Source organism: Nicotiana tomentosiformis, chromosome 8, assembly GCF_000390325.3.
Source record: "Nicotiana tomentosiformis chromosome 8, ASM39032v3, whole genome shotgun sequence".
Lineage (NCBI taxonomy): Eukaryota > Viridiplantae > Streptophyta > Magnoliopsida > Solanales > Solanaceae > Nicotiana > Nicotiana tomentosiformis.
The window spans coordinates 39,763,011-39,784,230 of NC_090819.1; the positions used below are offsets into that span (position 1 = coordinate 39,763,011).

At 36.7% G+C, this 21,220-nt stretch overlaps 1 protein-coding gene across 1 annotated transcript; it reads left to right on the forward strand.

Moving 5' to 3' along the window:
• Positions 1–3,362: 3,362 nt before the first annotated feature.
• LOC104105855 (thioredoxin-like protein Clot) lies at positions 3,363–13,860 on the forward strand. Its single transcript, XM_070182256.1, has 2 exons — positions 3,363–3,647; positions 13,345–13,860. Exons 1-2 carry the CDS (start codon positions 3,503–3,505, stop codon positions 13,596–13,598), a joined length of 399 nt encoding a protein of 132 aa, XP_070038357.1. The 5' UTR covers positions 3,363–3,502; the 3' UTR covers positions 13,599–13,860.
• The last annotated feature ends 7,360 nt before the right edge of the window (positions 13,861–21,220 follow it).

The following is a 21,220-nucleotide window of genomic DNA, read 5'->3' on the forward strand; positions in this document are numbered from 1 at the left end:
TCTCGGGTATTGTTTTGGAATTGGTAATGTTGATTGATGTTCCATGAGTTTCATGTCGTCATCGCTCCCAGTGCTAAGTGTATCATTGTATTCTTCTTCTTCTTCCCCAGTGGTTAATTTTTTAAAACCAAGATTTCTTCTTTCTGAATTAATCCAATCTCTGAATAATACGGAAATCTCTAGGTTGTCCTCCGCTAATGAATGTTTATGATATTTAATTTAAAATCTTGCCGCACTAAAAGAACTCTCCAATGCTACTGATGATGCTTGAATAGCAAGGATATCTCGGGCCATTATTGAAAGTGTTGGAAAAACCTTGCCACGCTCCCTCCACCATGCCAAAAGTTCTTCGTTGCCTTTTCGTCTTTAATACTTTCCAATCCTTGATTAAGATAAGAATCAAGTTCATCATCAATAGAGGAATCAAAACCTGTTATATCATCCATATCTTCCCATAGAACTTCTACTCTAGACTTAGAAGTAGAAGGAGAAGTTTCACCACCTGTTGTTTCCATAGATTTATATTTATCAAACATTGATCTAGCATAAAAATATATGCTAGCTTGGCAGTCTTCGAGAGATCGTTGTTCATTTTCTTGAATTGCTAAATTCTCATAAATTTTACGAATAAGTCCCTTTGCATCTCTTAAATTTAAATATGGGTTAAGTATAGTAGAAATTAAATAAACTTGGGGAATATGGAAAAAATACTTTTTAAATTTTGCAATCATTTTATTAATGGCCGGTGCATAAGTTGGATTAGTTTTATACTTACCAAATACAACAAAAATTCTACAAATATACCATAATATTTGTGTAATAGTAGGATAATATATACCATAAAATTATTTTGTAGCATAATAAAATTTTTCTAAAAATTTAGTAAGCTCTTTGATCTGATCCCAATCAGAATCAATAATTTGATCAATGGGGATACCATTATGCATACTAAATACCTTTTGTTTAGGCACCCGATAATCATAAGCAACTTTAAGCATTTCATAAGTAGAATTCCACCTAGTACAAACATCTTTTGAAACTTTTCTATACGAAAGGTTAGCACTAGCACATTGTTGAGAAAACTCACGAATTCTTCTCGCTTTATTAGCACGAAAAATATAGCCGCAAGTATGTTGTACTTTACTACAAGCATCAGAAAATAAACTAATACCATCTTTTTCAACCAAGTTAAAAATATGGCATGCACATCTAACATGAAAAATTGATGGATTAATTGGACAAAGTCTAGTTCTTAAGCTAGTTGCTGCAGTTGTGTTAGCAGAAGCATTATCTAAGGTGATAGTTAAAACTTTATCAATGAGTCCATAAAAATCAAGTACTTATAGAACAGTAGTTGCAATATATGCTCAAGTGTGTTTTGAATCAACAAATTTATAACCAATAATATATTTTGCATGCTCCAGTGATGATCAACCCAATAACATGTAACAGTTAAATAATCACAACCATTAGGACTACGACCTATATCAGATGTGATAGACACTTTACAATCTAAGTGAAAAAATACACAACGAATATACAGAAGATATTCAGTTTGAAATTTAAAAACATCATTTCTAACCGTGGTCTTAGGAAAACCTTGAAAAGCATGATTATAAGTTTCTTGTATATAATGCACAAAAGCAAGGTGAGAAGGAAAAGTAAAAGGTAAGCCACAGAGAGCCACCATTTTTGCTAAGATCTCACAATCTCTATCTTTGTTATAGGGGCGTAAAATAGTACCAGAAGCAGGGTCAAGTTGTTGTTGTAAAATTAGAACCCCCGCCAAATCCACTAGGAGTGCCAATACCAGTGCTAGGATCTGGTATTTGTCCGACTTCTATTTTAGCTTGTATCCATAAAGCTTTGTGGTCCCTACCTAAGTGCCAAGTTAACCCCCCGTCCCACCACTTTTGGTGTGCGCAAATCGTTGCTTACATATTTCACATGTAGCACGTTGATTGACTTTATCATGTTTAAAAAATTTTCATACAAGTGATGTTTTGGGACGTTCACCCTTAGGCTTACCCCTTACAGAAGGTACATGGGGTAAAGCTCTAGACCGAAATTGACTCTGAGTTGGAGCTTGTGTTGCGAGACTAGTGAGTGTTTCATCTAATTCTTCTTCCTCATTTTCTTCATCCTCATTTTCTTCGCCCTCAATAAAAATATCATTGCCAAATTGTCTTTGTAAAGTTTCATGATCTAGTTGTTCTCCGAAATTAATATTATAACATGGGGGAGGGGAGGGGAAGGGGGGGTTGGAAAAATGAAGTTTCATCAACATGAGTCATTTCATCTATATGTTTTCTAATTCTAGGAAAAGGGTTAGAATTAGGATTACTACTACTTTCACCTTTACTACTTTTTTTACTAGTTTTTTTTAAATATGCCAAATACATTTTTAGGTGCCACAATTTAAATATGAAATTAAATTTAAAAAGTTAACACAAAAATTAAACACACAAATAAAATACGAAAATAGAACACGTAAAGTAAACACAAAAATCAAGCACTAAAATGATGCGCAAAAATTATATATTAAAATTAGGAGATGGAACGAGTGCACTGTGATTAAATATTGAAACTTGAAGAAATTGCCCAAAATATTGCTTCAAATACTTGACGAATTAATTTGAAGCTTGAAAGTTGTTCCAAAAATTTGCCCAAATACTTGAAACTTATCACTTGATTGTGAGAAAATTGAGAGAATAATATAGATAGAATGTAAGAGATTTGAGAGAGAATGATTGATTTTTGTGAGAAAAAATGAAGAAGGATGGGGTATTTATAGTAGAAAATAGGGCAAAAGTGTAATTTAATAAACTTAGGGATTATATTAAAAGTTTGGGGGTATTTTGGGTGGGGGCCAAATATGACCGTTTTTGGCCGTTGAAAACGGCTATTTTTGCAATTGAAGCCATTGCCCAACGACTATAATTCAAAAAAAAAAGACGGGGGTCAGGCGGGATGGGTAAGACGGGACGGTACGAAACGAGACGGAATAAACGGGACGAAACGGGATAAACGGGACGAAATGGCCATCCCGTCTCATCCTGTGTCCCGTTTAACATGGGCCCATCCCGTTTAGAATTAAGTGGGACTGGACGGAACGGGACGCGGGACATGACCGGGACGGGACGGTCGCGTTGGGCAACCTTAGTTTAACCATAGCCGATGGAGAGGAGGAGAAAAAACAGAGGGTGGAGTCTTTACTTTTTGGCGAAAAGACAACAAAGTCCCTTTCGTTGCTCTTATTTTATGATATGTTGTTAAGGGTATTTATGAGAAAGAAAATATGTACAGAATGCGTTAGCAAATATATTATCGTTGCTCTCCATATATATATATATATATATATATATATATATATATATAACCAAATATATTCTCTTTTTCTTCCCTCGAAATAAATTTGACCTAATCCTTAAACCTAACAAAACTGGGGCACAATTCCCGAACTGAAATTGAATTGTAGCTGTAAGTAAGTAACGAAGAAAGAATGCCGTTGAAGGTGTTAGACGCCACCATAGCAACTTTTAATGGCGTCTTTGAGAAGTTCAGAGCAGAGGCGCCCCAAAACAAAGCAAATTTCATCCTATTCTTGGCTGATATAGACCCTTCTACCAACCTTAGTTGGTGCCCTGGTAATTTCTGTACTATTCTATCGTTTAATTAATAATGTACCCTGTTTTACTTTTTTGCAATTAATTGAGTGTTGTGGAGAAATTTCTATGATCTATCTTAGGTGTTTGTTTGCACTTCCCTTCTCTTGTTGTTTTACAGAAAGAATTTTATGTAATTTTTGTATATTTGCCGTTGAGTTTGTTGGTGCCTTGGTGGTCTTGAATCTTAATATTTGAGGAACTGAAATTGGATTTGAACTTTTGATCCTGGTGGTAAACTTGATAGCTGATGTTTAAGAATGTATTATGTCAAGTAGATAGGATGGTGGCGTTTCTTCAGGTGATTATTACTACTAAGTAACTCTTTTTGTTCTTAGGCGACATACTCCTATATGCTAAGACTTTAGTCAGTTTTGAGGTCTGTTCATTTCAAACTGGTTTTTTGTAATCCATTTCACCTATTAGAGTTCAATTCGAAGAGTCATATGAGCTAGAGAATCCTAAATGATGATGTTATTTTAGTGTATCAATTTTATGGGTTCATAGAATTTCTGTTGGTATATCTTTAATTTCTTTTTTAGATATAACACAAAGTGGCTGAATTCTGAACAATTTTGTTCAAATATACAGTCTAATGATCATCATGGCCTACCACGAGCTCTACAGTCTTCTCAGCTCATGGTATAGTATGGTCTATTCATGATGATTGGGCCTACTGTAGGATTAGCTTGAGGTTTGTCTCTACTGTTTAGTGGGGAGTAACTAAGATCTGTCATCTTTTGACTTAAGGAAGAATAAACTTTTTCGGTCATTCTAGTTCATTTGATGTCAAATGGAAACTTTTCGCCAGTAAACACTATCAAAGAAATTAAGTTATAAGTTAGCGAGCATGCCTTTAATTAGAGCTGGTCTTGAAGTTATTAGATTCATGCGGAGTGAGGAGAGGCATGGAGCAGACCTCTCTCTTTGTGTTGAGAGACGTCTTCACATGCTCTGACTTCAATTAGGATCAAGGGAGAGGTATGATCAGCTTTCCATCTCTAACTGACTATAATAGAATCTACTAAAAAACAATTCACGAGCATGGTGATGTGGGACAGGGAGCAAAATGACTTATTGTTGGACTAGGACTTATGAAACTCCCCTTGAGATGAAGGCATTGTCAAAATACTACTGTTAATGTTCTCTCGTTCCAGTATCATTGTGTTTCTTTTCTTTAAAGTGATACACCTCTAAACATGTTTCACTTATGAGTTATGTCTGCATCTTTGGCTAATAGTCTACCTTGTCTCTGCCAGAGGCATACCTAGGGATTTGAATATCAGGGGTGCACCATTACAAGCTGTCATTGGCCACAACAACTGAATAGAGGGTACATTCGGTCGGCATAGTTGATCTAGTGTTAAGTCTGTTCCATTCTGTCAATTTTCTGTTTATTCAATTCAGTTTTATTAGGTTTTTCATTCTTAACGACAAATCAATCTTCAAAAGAAAATATGTTTGATTCAATTCAATTTTTTCCTCTTGATTAAAGTTTTATTGAATATTAGAAGAAGAAAAAATAGAAAGGAAATGCTAACAAATCGAAAGACCAGTCAAATAAATTAAATTAGATAAAATGTTGAAAAACAGATTTTGCAATTTGCTGTATTCTTTGGTTGATTAGTTTTGATTTACCTTTAGAGGTCGTTTGGTAAGATGCATTAGATAAAATAATACATGCATTAGCTTTGTGTATTAATAATACCTTGTTTGGTGCACTTTTTGAACCTATGCATTAGTTATGCAAGCATTAGTTATATACCCTATTTGGTGTTATCCTATGCATAATTAATGCATAGGAAACCATGATATTAACAATGCATTGGGGTTTAATGCATGCATTAGCTTAGTTAAAGACAAAATTGTCCATCAAAATTTATGCTTGATTAAAATATGCAATTATATTAATGCAAGTTTGATGTAAAGTTTGATACTGAAATTGCTCCCGCTATTTATATCTATACTCCATCAATTTCTTCATTGTAAATTTATAAATCTATACTCTACTACTACGTACTGGAATGCACTTGTAATCAACTCATTTTCCTTTTATTTTTTTAATTCAAACTTTCTTTGCCTAATAATCCAAGAAAGTGGGAAATAAATTTTTATCCCTAGTAGATAAATAAAACTTAGCATATTTTCTGTTTTATAAATAAATATTCAGTTCTATACCACAATATAGGTAGACAAATCAAAAAAAAAAATTTAAACCTTTTTTCATATAAAAACATTCCTCATCATATGTTTCTTTTAAAAAGAGAAAGCGATGGCCTGGTTATGAGGGTATTTTTGTAAACAAACAATTCTTTTAGAAATTGTGCAATGCTTTAATACATCAAACCAAACAATGGATAAGAAATATGTCAGCATAACTAATACCAACATTGTTAATACACTCTATTCAGCATTATTCTTATGCACCCTACCAAACGACCCCTTAAAGTTGTTGAAGCTTTTTTGTTTTCCAATTCAATTCTCAAATCTAATATGAACTTTTCTTAATTGGTCTTTGTTTGCAACAAATTTTTGCGATACAAAAAATGAACTGCAGTCACAATATAAATATCAAGAAACATAATTTTATTGATAAACAATGCGGGTACAATTCTGTTTGTCCCATTGATTCTTCTCTCCTGATTATCTTCGTGATTCGAGGGCTGAAGCAGCTTATTTCTAGAACGTAGGATGATGCAGACTTCCTTGGAATGTATTTGATCTCCATGAAAGGATGTTGTGGATCTTCTTGAAGTATTTGCTTATCTAGAAGTATCTGACCGCATCTTGATCTCTTTGTGAGTATTCAATGAGTTTATGGATTTTTCAAGATGATCTCAATTTTCGAGAGTTTTTTAAGAAAATATGTAACCTTTTTTATAGGAGTGACCTAGGGTTAGGGTAGAGTAGCCTCCAAGTTAGGGTTTTGGTAGAGTAGCCTTCAAGCAACCCTAATAGACTCCTAGAATTTAAAGAGTCGTCTTGTAGTATCTTGAATTTAGGATTTAGCTTGATCCGTTAAAATTTCGATGCCTACCGTCTTCTTCGAGAATGTGTTTGAGTTAGCAAGAGGAACAGAGAAAAAGAGTAAGAGGAGAAATGAGAAATAAAAAAGAAGAGTACAAAACCAAAAGAAAAGAAAATAGAAACAAACCCCTGGTAGTCTAAACAAAGCATGAAAGCAGTGATATTTTCAGTAATGTATTTCGAACTTGAGTTGCACACTAGTAGAGTGTTTTAAGCAAATAACTCACATCCAGTGCCCCTACTTTCATTTGTTATTGGGGTACCAAGCAAGATGTTTGTCATTTTTTAATATATATTTACATACACAGATAATTTTTGCCAACTTTACAGGTGCTAGTGCATCCTAAGTCCTACATCATGTAGGTTTGCCTCTGTTGTCTGCTGCCTCCATTTTTATATCTAGGAATTCTGACATTCTGCAATTGTATCTGGTATTATATTGATAAGGTGTCTTTCTTTCTGCATCTGCTTGCAATGTGATAGCAGATATTGATACAAGCTACCCTTTTCTGCAATTTCCTCTTTTTTAGTACAAGAATTAATTGCCCAGAAACATGACAATGCTTCTTATGATCTTATCGGCGGTAGCCTGTCTTTTCTAAGAGTCTTAAATATTCATATTCAATTGCAAAACTATGGTCCTATAGTTCTTTAACATTCTTCTGTTTCTCTTCCAAGAGACCATTAACAATTTGAAGAGACTCAAACACCAGGGTATTCACTCAAACTTTTAAGAGATAAAGGATGTATATTGTTCAAAAAGTCTGACCATGATTAACCGAGAGGATTCAACATTAGGGGAATGAGTGAAATCAATTCAAGGGAATTAGTATCAGTATCAACATCAAGTAGTTAGCAACCGTCCAAATTTTATTTTCGTACTAAATTTCCTAGTTGTTGTCAACCCATTTGCTATTTTATCTATATTGCTATTAATTAAGTACCAACACCACAGACGAACTTCTTATCTCTCCTCTAAAAGTCTGAACCTACATTTGCCTTCGATTTCGTAGCTATATCATCAGCAATCATAGAATTGAAAGCTTGGTCTCTCCTCCAGATACACACTTTCTTAGATCATTATGTCATATTTTGCACTTATTTAGTTGTCGTGAAAAAATTCTTTGTATCATTATTTCATTTTGAACATGCAGCAATTCATAACTAAAGTAAAAAGTAGCACAAGCACAATTGTGCAGTGATAGTATGAGGCTTTAATCTTGGATAGGGTGGCAAATTGATCCAAAAACATATAACCCGCCGAACCCACCAATAATTTAATGGGTTGGCCGAAGGATATTATTACTGATGGGCTGGTTTGGGCACAGCCCAAGCTAGCCCATTAAGAACAACCGCCCAAATAGACCCGTGGGATTGCCCAAAGTTGACCCATTTCTTCTCAAATATGGTAAGTTCTCTTAGGCCTGAAATCTTAATACTGGTGTGTTTTATTCTTTTCTCTGACCTGTTTCCTTGATAGAGTTCCCCCGTACTACTTACTGGCTCGTTCATCTCGAACAATTTGACTTAGTTTATATCTTTTCCTGTCCTATGTCCTAACAAACTTATGTCTTGCTTTATAACTTTTTGTTTCTCTTACAATTCGATTTATCTCTGTTAATGAACTTTTGAATAATTTTAAACTTAGTCTGATATCTTTCTAATTATTTATTTTACTTTCTTTTGTTTTGACTAATATTGGTAAAATTCATATAGTAACTCAACTTGCACTCAATGTTTTAGTTAATATCCATCTAAATTGAAGTGAATCAAATTTTACAAAATATATTGAATGGGATTAACTAATGTTGCTATGTTTTTGTGTTCAATTTTTTTCCGTTGTTCTAGCTTCAGTTTCATCCCGGGTTGGGCTATGACCTATGATTTAGCCCATCCCGACCCAACCTATCTTAGCCCAACTAAATTTTGGGCGTGTTGGGTTATAACCTATTTATTGATCAGCCCATATTTTTTTTGGTAACTAGAAATTTTTATTAATTACCAAGTGAATATTTACAATCCCAGCTAGACCAAACTTAGTTTGCTGATCTCCACCACAATTCTAAATTTAGTTTGCTGATCTCCACCACAATTCTAAACAACTCCTAGCTACTACTATGCATCTCTAGAAAGATTAACACACCTTCTAGGGATGCTTTCCTCCTCTTCCTATCTATGCAGCTACACAAACTAGTGAACTACTACTCAACTACTCTCAGGTTGCTACAATTCAGAATTTGCATTTCTGTAAAAAGCTTCTCACAACAGCTACTGGTCGAACATTGCAAACATAGGCAATCTCCCTTGCAATGCTATCACTTGTTTTCTCCAATACCGTGGTGTTCTTTTCCCTCCATACAGCAAGAACAAATTCAGAATGAACCATTTTTATCAAACATGCTTGTTTTGTCTTTCCTCTGGTACAATGAAGTATCTCCTGTTGGTGTTGCTGCCATGAGCTTTTTGCTGGCCATTGTATCTGCAACCATTGCATCAATCTTGTCCATAAGTCTAGCAAACCTGCAATCAAAGAATAGATGGTTTCTTGTTTCATTCCCAGCTTTTAGAATAGATGGTTTCTTGTTTCATTCCCAGCTTTTCTTAAGCCACATATTGATCAACTTTTAACCTGCATTCATAAGTCTATCAACTCTAAGTAGTCTCTTGTCACGACCCAAACTGATGGGCCGCGACGGGCACCCGATACCTTACTCAACCGAGTACCAACATAACGTGTCTTTTCATATCATACTATCATAGATAACTGAGCCGGAAAGGCTGCCGTGAGATAAGTAGAATACAACATTTAGTACCAACTTATACATAAGACATACAGTCCTATAAGACCAAAATAACAACTCGTACACTGAACATAAGCCGGCAAGGCCATACAATCTTTTACGTACATGACATCTGTCTACAAGCCTCTAAGAATACATAATTGTCATAAAGGTCGGGACAGAGCCCCGCCATACCAAACAATACACGTCTAAATCATACTGACCAAACAAGCAACTCCGGAGCAAATGGAGCGCACCAACACCTTCCGCTGAGCTGATAGCCTACTTGGAGGACTCTCGACCTGTCTATCGGGACCTGCGGGCATGAAATGCAGCGTCCCCAGGCAAAAAAGGACGTCAGTACAAATAATGTACCGAGTATGTAAGGAATGAAAATCAGTAAATAATAGACATGAGAGAAACATGGAGTAAAAGACTCGACATGTACGTCTGCATAGCTCTGTGAATCATTTTATTTTTTATAATGTCATGCATATACGTATAAATGTCATACCATGCATAGGTATATGCGTTCATAACATCATCAAGCCTCTGAGGGCATCCCATCGTATCATTTCGGCCACTGTGGGCAAGCCTCTGAGGGCATCCCATCATATCATTAACTTACGACGAAACTTTATCGTACGAAAATGCAGGATGTAACATCTCATTTCCGAGCTTCCATTAATTTATTCATGGCACACTTTCACGTACGAAAACATGGGGTGTAACATCTCTCTTGCTGTCACGATCCAAAAACCCACCAGGATCAGCACCTAACCTAACCCGCTAGGTAAGCCAACACGTTTTAAACAATCAAAGCAAGATCAGATTTGGGATAATCAACTATTATAGTATAAATGAAACATAAATAAGTCTGCAATCAACATCATAGTGCAAAAATATTACATTAATCTTCCAAAACTTGGCAGTACGAACTACGAAGTTATGAGCTACTAAATAGAGTCTCAAATGTAAAAGTACTATCTGAAACAAGGTTACACTAGATTATATAGGAAGCAAATCCAACATTGCAGCTCACCAAGAAATCTCCAAAGCCGACCTACTAAGCCTTGGATGGTCAGGATAAACATGTTAACTAGCTAGTACCTAGCCGTAAGTATCGTTATGTTATTCTTTCTTCTTCCTTGCCCATAGGGTTCTTCCCAGTTCTGGCACTTTTTGGTGGATTCTGAATGTACATGGTACCAACAAACATTTTACTTCCCTCTTTTTCCACTAGTTGGACCCCTTTCGTTTCATATATGCCTCAAAGGAAATTTCAAGGCACTCTATACTGTTATGCATTAGCTCGTAAACTGAAAGTGTAACCATCGCTTAGTATCCCAAAGCCATTAATGTGTTTTTACCTGAATACTGATATACTAAAAATTATAAAGCTCATTGTCTTGTAACTAAATACTGATAAACTCGATAGTTGTAAAACCACTAACTGAGAGACTGTATAATATAATTAATAGCTGAGGAAAAACTGGTAACTGTAATACAAACTACGGAAATCGGTGTCCTCTTCTAGTACTTGTAGATAGGTGATTACACTCGTATAAATTGTCCCTCGATCGTAAGTACTGATGACTAACACTAGGATCTGCACAAAAATATATAAGTGTAGTATGAGTACAAAATCAACGTGTACTCATTAAGTATCAAGTCTAATCCCGATAAAGTAGTACCGAGGTTTAGACAATCAATGCATACTTCCATAACCCGTTTAACACATAACCATATACAAGAAATGAAGAAACAACTAGGAAACCACAGATATAAATAATAAGGTACCCAGTCAAGAAACAAGTATTAAGCATGGTTTTCAGATAAATTGATTAAGAGCATAGATAAGTTACCAAATCCGCATATACAGATGGTATGCACCAAATAGCATGTGTATGCATGAGTCTAGACTGTCTATATATGATAAAGACTCAACTTTACCTCAACCAACACGTCCCAGTTGCTCGACACCTCCCAGGTGTCCAATATTACTGGCCTCCTCTATCCTTGGCCTCCAAACGCTCGAAATCTAGCCAGACGAGGTCAAATTAGGCTATAGAAATCGACTCCTAACGATAAAACTTCAATTTTTAATCAAATCTCAAAAGTCAACCTCGGACTTACTTGGTCAAAACCCGAGTCCAAGGTTGGATCCCGCTGACCCATAAACCTCCGAGTCCGAATATGTGATTAGTTTTCAAGTCCAACTCCAAATCGGTGCTCAAAACCCCAAATTCCATTTTCTTAAGTTTTGGACAAAGCCCCAATTTCTCTTGTTCAAATTATGTTTTGATGTTAGATCTAGTGATAAATTTATGTATAAGTCATAGATTTTGATTAGAATCACTTACCCCAAGCTTATAGATGAAGATCTAGGTCAAAACCTCTCAAAATCGAGCTTCCAAGTCTATAAAGTGGTGAAGAGTGAAATAAAAATCCGTTTATATACAAAAATCTGAACTCACAGTGTTGGCCGCATTTTCCTAGTGTGGACTTCACTCCCAACCGCACTCTAGTCTTGCGACCGCAATACGAGCTGTGCGGTCCACAATCCAGCACACCTGTAGTGATTTCACTACCAACCTTCAGTAAGATGGCAATAACATTTTGTACAAAATGTCCAAATGACAAATGACTTGATTTTCTGAAAACTTGACTCAAAGAGCTACAACTTTCGTTTTTGGATCACCCCCAAATTCATTATAGATTAGGAGATATAAGCTTCCGAAGTCATACCAACAGATCTGCAGTTCTCCTGTTCTGGCCCTCAGTGCGGTCCATGCTTTGCCGATTGCCTCAGCACTCGGCCATTGCCTTAGCACTCAAGGCATTGCTTCAGTACTCCAAAAAGTACCCTCCGCACTGCAAAATTGCCCTCAACACTGCAGAAAGCTGCAGAAATATCGGTATAGTGCTGAAATGCTCAAATTTGTTCAAACTCACCCGAGCTCCTGGGGATCCTGTCCAATCATCCCAACTAGTCTGTATATCCTATACAAACTTGTCCAATGACTCAAAACACATCCAGAAGCATCACATCTAAGAATCATGATCCAAACCAAAATATAAACTTTCTTGAGTTCCAATTTCTCAAGATAGGTCTGAATCACTCTCAAACCCTTTGGACCACCTCTAAACAATTCCAACTAGTTCAAATAACCTAAATGGACCTATCCGAAGGCTCACAACATGAAACAAAATGTAATAACACAAAAGTCAGCTCCAAGTCAAACTTATGAACTCTAAAGTTTTTCAAATTGCTGATTTTTAACCAAAAGCGCCAAATTCTTCTAGCAGCATCGAAGACCGGATTCGAACATACGTACAAGTCCAAATTATCATATGAACCTATACGAACCTTCAAATCACCAATCCGAGCCCGTTTACCCAAAATGTTGACTTTGGTCAACTCTCTAAATTCTCTAGTTAGAAACTAAGTGTTCCTAATCACTCCCGAACATCTCGGAACCCGAACCACCCGTACCGGCAAGTCATAAAACATGAAATAAATACACGGGAAGTCTCAAATAGGGAAAGGGGGTCGTAGAACTCAAAACGACTGATGAGTCATTACACTTGCACCGGTAACCATAAAGTAAATATAGCTCTAGGTCTGGCAGTGTTGTTGAACATCAAATATCTCCAATCCACTCTAGGCAATGCTCCAATTAGTTGCAGGTATACATGTTTTATCATACTCCTGTTACTAGGTCTCCTGCTTTGCATAAGTATAATCAGTGTTCTTGCCCCTATTATCTTTCTCATCCAACTAGCTTGTTGAGTTGTCTTCATCTGCTATATTTCAATCCACCCAAATTTGACCAACTAGCTCCAATAGTTTTCTGTCTTTTTTTTTAAAGATTGTGTAAGAGCTGAACCTGTGATATACAAGAAGCTTGAAGAATCAGCAGAGGATATAGCACTGCTGAGGGCTTATGTTGGAGATAGGCCTACTTGGAGGACTCCACAGCACCCATGGCGAGTTGACCCCAGGTTCAACCTCAAAGGGGTTCCAACCTTAATCCGGTGGGAAAATGATGCAACCAAAGGTCGTCTTGAAGACAGTGAAGCCCACCTTGCCCACAAAATCGATTCCCTTCTGAATGGGAATTAAGTGAAGGCTTATATTATGGCGGGACTGTGTCTTAATAATATTTGAGCAGCATGGCATACTTTAGATTGATCTGCAGTGGAATAAATGTCTGCCAATATGATGGTTTCAGTATTTTGCGGAATGTCCCACTTTTCTTTTCTCATCTCATAATTTACTCCAAGAATAATAGTAATTCGTAGAAGAATATCAGGACTGTTATTCCCTATAATGACGCTTCCCTGCCCCAATTTAAAGATATAACGAGTACAACTCAATTCCAAAATCATAGTTGTTGTTGACTATGAATCGTAATATAATTATCCATTCCGCTTATAATGATATCAACTATAAATAAGATTGAATGATTTTATATTAATAAAAATATCATGCAGTATAAGATAAACAATAATTAGAAGTGAGAAGTGTTTCCGAAAATGTCATTAAATTAAATGTATCAAAAGGATATTGTTATTATGTGCGATTACTGTAAAATAGCATTTTCAAGAAAATGATAAGTACAATAGAAAGCAGACGATGCGCTCTCACAATTTTGGCTTTTGTGTTTTCACAATCTACTTTCAAATAAGACACTCGAGACTTTCCGCCTTAAGCTTCAGGATCCCAACCAAGTCAGTACTTTATGTTATACTTCTTGACTGGATCAAACAGTAGTTGTCACAAGCTGTGAGCATGGGATGTTAGGATTAAAATGTGGAATCTTGTTAGAAGAATAAGTTCATTGGAGACCTAGAAATGAGATCTTCATATGGATAAATTGTCAATGTCAACGAAAGTATCTCATAATATCAATTGTTCAAGTACCCTTAGACTTGAGATTACCAAAGTATCTTAATCATAAGCGTTATACTGACTCGATTACTTATTCTCCACCATGGAGGTTTCATAGCTTGGAGATTGGATATAATATAAGGTTAGTTTATCTCACAGTTCTTGTATGGCTCTTTATTCAAGAAATCTATAGCCAGTGGAATGACTCATGAATGAGATGTTAGGATATACTATGAACCATGCGTTTTGTTATAGTAATATTCTTTACGGAATAATTATTTATTTACTTGTTTAATTTAATAAAATTTTACTTTAAATAGATCAAATATCTCAGTGTCTTTTACTTATATAGTAGATGATTTACGTTGTAGAATCTTAGCTTATATACGGAAGATTAAATACATAGGCAGACATTTAAACATGACATTATTTTTTATTTAGACATCTATACTTTAATAGTGACCTATTGAACACTTTAACTAGACAAATATGTGTCGATTAAATCCAAAATGCTGACATGGCAGCTTGAGTGCTCCACAGCTGAAATTGAGCGCGTAAATGAACTAAATGGTGCTGGCTAAGAGAAATACACAAAATGCAAAATCTTTTTCTCCTCTCTCTCAAGTAAGGGTGTCCAACGGATGGGACGGCCCGGTCCCGTTCTGCCGGAATTACGTGGGATGGGTTTAGGGGGAAAGGAACATGGGATGGGACGGGACTACCATGTGGTCCCGCCGACCCGGCCCCTCGTGGCAGCTCCTCAGTTTTTATTTTTAAATTAGTCGTTCTCCAACGTTTTTTTCCTTAAAAAAGAGTAGTTGGCAACGAAAAAATGACCATTTTTTACCCCTAACTCCCCAAAACAACAGCCCCCACCTAAAGTTTTTATTTAATTCTCAAGTTTATTAAATTACGCTTTCACCCTAATTTCAACTATAAATACCTTTCATCCTTATTTATTTTTTCCCATACAAATTCTATCATTTTCTCTGTAATCTCTAACATTCTGTCTCTATTCTTCTCTATATTTTTTCATAATTATTATGTTTCAAGTATTTTAGCAAAATATTTGGAGCAAGTTTCAAGCTTTAAATTAATTCGTCAAGTATTTGGAGTAATTATTTGGACAATTTCTTTAAGTTTTTATACTTAATCATGTTGCACTCGTTTCATCTCTTATTTTTTTTATTTAATTTTTGCGTATAATTTTCATGTTTACGTTTCGTGCTTAATTTTCGTGTCTATTTTTATGTTCAATTTTTGTGTTTAATTTTCTTGTTTAAATTACTGCTCCTAAAATGATATTATGCATAACCAACCCATTTAGAAAAAGTATGTCACGACCCAAATCAGAGGGCCACGACTGGCACCCGATGCCTACTCAACCGAGCGCCACATATTTTATCCCTTTTTTTATAAGACTCGTCACGGGCCATGATAGGCCACATCTATATATATAATTAACAATATTAGAACTTAACTCACATAACTAATTCAAAAAAAAAAGATTTATATAGATACATAGGGGCTGACAAGGCCGTTGACATGTCATTCCTAAAATATACATAGGACACTGTCTGTAAAATCTCTAAGAAAACATGACCATAATATATAAGTCGGGACAGGGTTCCCGACATCCTCATAAAACAAAATAACCTATATAGAACGTGACTAGGCAATACTCCAAGAAGATGTGGAGCTCACCAACCAAAAGCTGATATCTGGAGGCAGCCTACAGTAGATGGTCCTCACCTCGCCTATCTACACCTGCGTGGCATGAAACACAACGCCCCAGAAAAAGGGACGTCAGTACAAAGAATGTACCGAGTATGTAAGGCAGAAATAAAATATAGTAATAAGATACTATCTCGGGGAGGGATAAGAGTCAACTTATAACCTCTCACTTGCCGTTGAGGGACATAACTTATAGAATAAGATCCATCTCGTATATATAAATAAAATTACAATATAATAATTCTGATTACATCATTCTCGTGATGTTAACTTCCAAACTGATCAGTGAAAACTGTCCGACCGACCGTAACTCAGTGGTAAATACATAACTGCCCAACCGGTGATAAATAATGATGCATAACTGCCCAATCGGTGGTAACTGCCCGACCAGCCGTAGCCCGATGATAAATGCATGACTGCCCGACCAGCCGTAGTTCGGTGGTAAATGAAGATGCATGTATCATTATACTATAAATATTAACATCTTTATCAAATACCTCAATAGGGAACTAGATACGTACTTAGACATGCTTGAATATCACTTTACGGGAATGAATAACATAAACATCCTTAACTGCTAAGAGTAGAACCACTTATAGAATATCGTGTACGCATCGTTACTTGGATCATGCCAAAAGAAAGAAGGATTAGCCTTAACATACCTTGGGTAGGGAAAAACCCGTATGGTATTTTTGAGAAAGATTGCACCGTACTCCCTTAAAATTATAAAATCTCACGTTCCTTAAGATGCTATGAAATATCTGTTTGAATTATTGAAGATCCGTACGTTACTTGTTGAAATCTCTGTTTGAATTAAAGTCTTTGCTGTTCTTTAAATTGTTGGGAGATACGTAGCTTCAGATTTCCCCCCCCCCCCCCCCAATTTAAAGTTTATGCTATTCTCTTAATCCTTGAAAGGTAAGTACCTTTTGAATTGTTTCAAAGACATGTAGCCTTATTTGGATTAAAATTCCTTATGTTGGAATCAGTTGCCACCTACCCATAATGACTAAGAGTCATATGTTTTGGGTAGTAGCTTGCTGCCACGTGGGGGCAGGGAGGGTGTGGGGGATTTAATCTTTATCCCATAACTTGTTAGTTAACTAGGTAATATCCCGTTACCCGATAATTAACCAATTGCCCACATAATTAAGAACTATCATAAATTACTTAAAATACTACTCATTTTTTTATACACTTTATACATCATACTATTATGGTCATGTGGTACCATATAAAATCAATACATACACTATTATTTCATTACAACATTCATGTAAAAATACATATATTTTCTCAACTTCTAATTTTTCTAATCTCATATAAAGAGTACAAATTTTCGTATGCTTAATTCTTAAAATGGTAAAAAGATAACCTTCTTTTCTTGTGAGAAATTAATTTCTATCTTTACAATAAAGAAAATCTCATAAACTTTCTCATATTATGTGTATAATTGAAAGTAGTAATGTTAATAACTATAATAAATCATATTATTTTTTTTCTTAAACCGTTTTACAAAAATGTTCCACTCAAAATATCATATCAATATATATATAACGGTATCAAGGCTGTTAAACTTACGGGATCTTACAATGATAGTCACAAATCCTTTATAACCTCATGAATAGTCTTAATCCCTTCAAGCTCATATGGATTACTATGACTTATCCTAATATTAAAGTACGGGATGAAACATCCTTCCCCCCTTTAGAACATTCGTCCTCGAATGTTTAAACTTGCAAGATGTACATACATACTCATCAATTATAAATGTATATATATCTTCCCGGGCTATACTCCAAAGAAACAAATATCAGGCTCTCACGGGGTCAGACGCCGTCCCTCCCTAAAACTACTTTCTAAGTCATTCGTCACCTGCAACTCTGTTAATCTATCTTCTAGGCGCTGACACCTACTAGTTGTAATCTTAATAACCGGGTTCATAACTTTCTATTCCATTATATTAACTTTCCCAAAATCTTGCGTACTATATGTTGTTTCCTCCCTTGGCATTAGAGCTATCAGGGTTCTAACTTCTTAATGTTCTAGGTTACTCCCCTTTCCTCCTTTAGTCCACTATCCTCAGGTTCTTACTTTGCTTTCAAGTTAGCCTTGGTTTCCCTTAACCCTTCAGACGTAATGCCAACTCACTCTTATATTAATCATATTAACTGGGCAATTCGCGTCAATAAGATCGAATATTACCCATAGTCACAGTACCTGACACATCAACCGGTGTAGCCTCTGGGTCCTTATGACCTGCCAAAGCATATATGCGGTTCTGACTACTGTCGGAGCTAGATGCTCACCCGTGCCTCTACCTCTACTAGCTGATGCCTGAGGGCCTCACTCTTGAGGGCGTACTGAAGAGGAGGAGACTGTTATAGATCTGGTGGGCTGAACCATCCCGCTTCTGTCATTCATAGGACAGTCCCTCATGTAATGACTAGGGTCTCCACAGGTATAGCATACATTAGATCCCTGATGACATTGTCCAGAATGAGCTCTACCACATTGACTGCACCACGGAGGAGGTGCCCTCATTTGCGCTAAATCCCTCCGTTTCTGAAAACCCAAAATTCTCGATCCCTGACCTGATTCAGAATAGACAGATCCATCATAATATGACTTCTACAATTGTCGGACACTTTCAACAGGATATGGTGACATAGGGTTGCCCGGAAAATCCTCAGGTTGCCTAGCAGACCTAGCCTTCTTACGCTGACCCTAATCATGATTCTCGTATTGCTGTAGTTTTCGATCCACCAAAATTCTGAGCATAAGCCTGGATGCGGGAAATATCCATACTATCGAGCAGAGCGGCCGTGAAACACTCATTAATCAGATGCAGCCCAAGTCCTACCACAAACCGGTGCACTCGATCACTCATTTCAGCCACAATCGAGGGGGCATACCTCGCTAAGGAATCAAACAAGAGACTATACTTCCACACACTCATATTCCCTTATTTAAGAGCCAAGAACCTGTCTACCCTTGCCTGACGAATCTCTGCCGGCAAGTAATGACGCAAGAAAGCCCCTGAGAACTCTTCCCATATTGCTGGAGATGCATTTGTCCCTCTAGACAATTCCCAAGTTTCATACCACTGAACCGCAACATCCCGCAATTGGTAAGAGGCCAACTCTACTGACTCAGTGTCTGATGCATGCATCACCCTCAAAGTCCTCTGCATCCTATCAATAAAGTTTTGCGGGTCCTCATCCTTGTTGGATCCGGTAAACACTGGAGGGTCCAGGTTGATGAAGTCTCGAACTCTCGCGCTAATTACCCTGTCAACGTGACCAACACCTGTACCTACCTGGCGCTGAGCCTAAGCGGCTACCAATCTAGTCAATAACTGTACTGCACTCCGCATATCCATATCCTCATCCTGAACAATAGGTGGAGGTGCTGGGTTCCTCCTCATCTTCTCTGGTGCTGGCGAAATCAGAGAACTACGCGAGGGTGTCATATTCCCCTCGAGGCCTCACTCTGGCCCTCACTAGACATTGGTACTCTACTCATGCCCTCATCTGCCACTGCTTTACCCTTTTGACTAGCCGTAGCTTTCCCGATCATAGGCATCGCTATATATATAAAACCAGTCAAAGGTCAATGGCTTTATTCCCTATGACTCTGCTCTATTGCACGATCTAATATCAAGAAGGAAGGGTAATCGGTTCCTAAATGCCCTGTAGTTTTCTGCTTATACAACGTGGTGCACAACACATTCATAAACAGGACTCTACTAGACACGGCTTGCAGACAACCCTAGGACAGAACTGCTCTGATACCACTTTTGTCACGACCCAAATTAGAGGGCCACGACTAGCACCCGGTTCCTACTCAACCGGGCGCCACATACCTTATCCCTTTTTTTATAAGACTCATCACGGGCCATAATAGGCCATATATATATATATATATATATATATATATATATATATATATATATATATTTAACAATATTAGAACTTAACTCACATAAATAATTCAAAAAAAAAAAGATTTATATAGATACATAGGGGCCGACAAGGACATTGACATGTCATACCTAAAACTATACACAGGACACTGTCTGCAAAACCTCTAATAAAACATGACCATAATATATAAGTCGGGATAGGGTTCCCGACATTCTCATAAAATAAAATAACCTATATAGAACGTGACTCGGCAATACTCCAGGAAGATGTGGAGCTCACCAACCAAAAGCTGATATCTGGAGGCAGCCTACAGTGGATGGTCCTCACCTTGCCTATCTACACCTGCGTGGCATGAAACACAACGCCCCAGGAAAAGGGACGTCAGTACAAAAAATGTACCGAGTATGTAAGGCAGAAATGAAACGTAGTAATAAGATACTATCTCGGGGAGGGATAAGAGTCAACTTATAACATCTGACTTGCCGTTGAGGGCCATAACTTATAGAATAAGACCCATCTCGTATATATAAATAAAATTACAATATAATAATTTTGATTACATTATTCTCGTGATGTTAACTGCCCAACTGATCAGTGGTAACTACTCGACCGACCGTAGCTCGGTGGTAACTGCATTACTGCCCAACCGGTGGTAAATAATGATGCATAACTGCCCAACCGGTGGTAACTGCCCGACCGGCCGTAGCTCAGTGGTAAATGCATGACTGCCCGACCGGCCGTATCTCGGTGGTAAATGAGGATGCATGTATCACTATACTATAAACATTAACATCTTTATCAAATACCTCAATAGGGAACTAGATACGTACTTAGACATGCTTGAATATCACTTTACGGGAATGAATAACATAGACATCCTTAACTGCTAAGAGTAGAATCACTTATGGAATATCGTGTACGCATCATTACTTGAATCATGCCAAAGGAAAGAAGGATTAGCCTTAACATACCTGGGGTAGGGAAAAACCCGTATGGTATTTTTGAGAAGGATTGCACTGTACTCCCTTAAAATTGTAAAATCTCACTTTGTTTAAGATGCTATGAAATCTCTGTTTGAATTATTGAAGATCCGTACCTTACTTGTTGAAATCTCTGTTTGAATTAAAGTCTTTGCTGTTCTTTAAATTGTTGGGAGATACGTAGCTTCAGATTTCCCCCCATTTAAAGTTTATG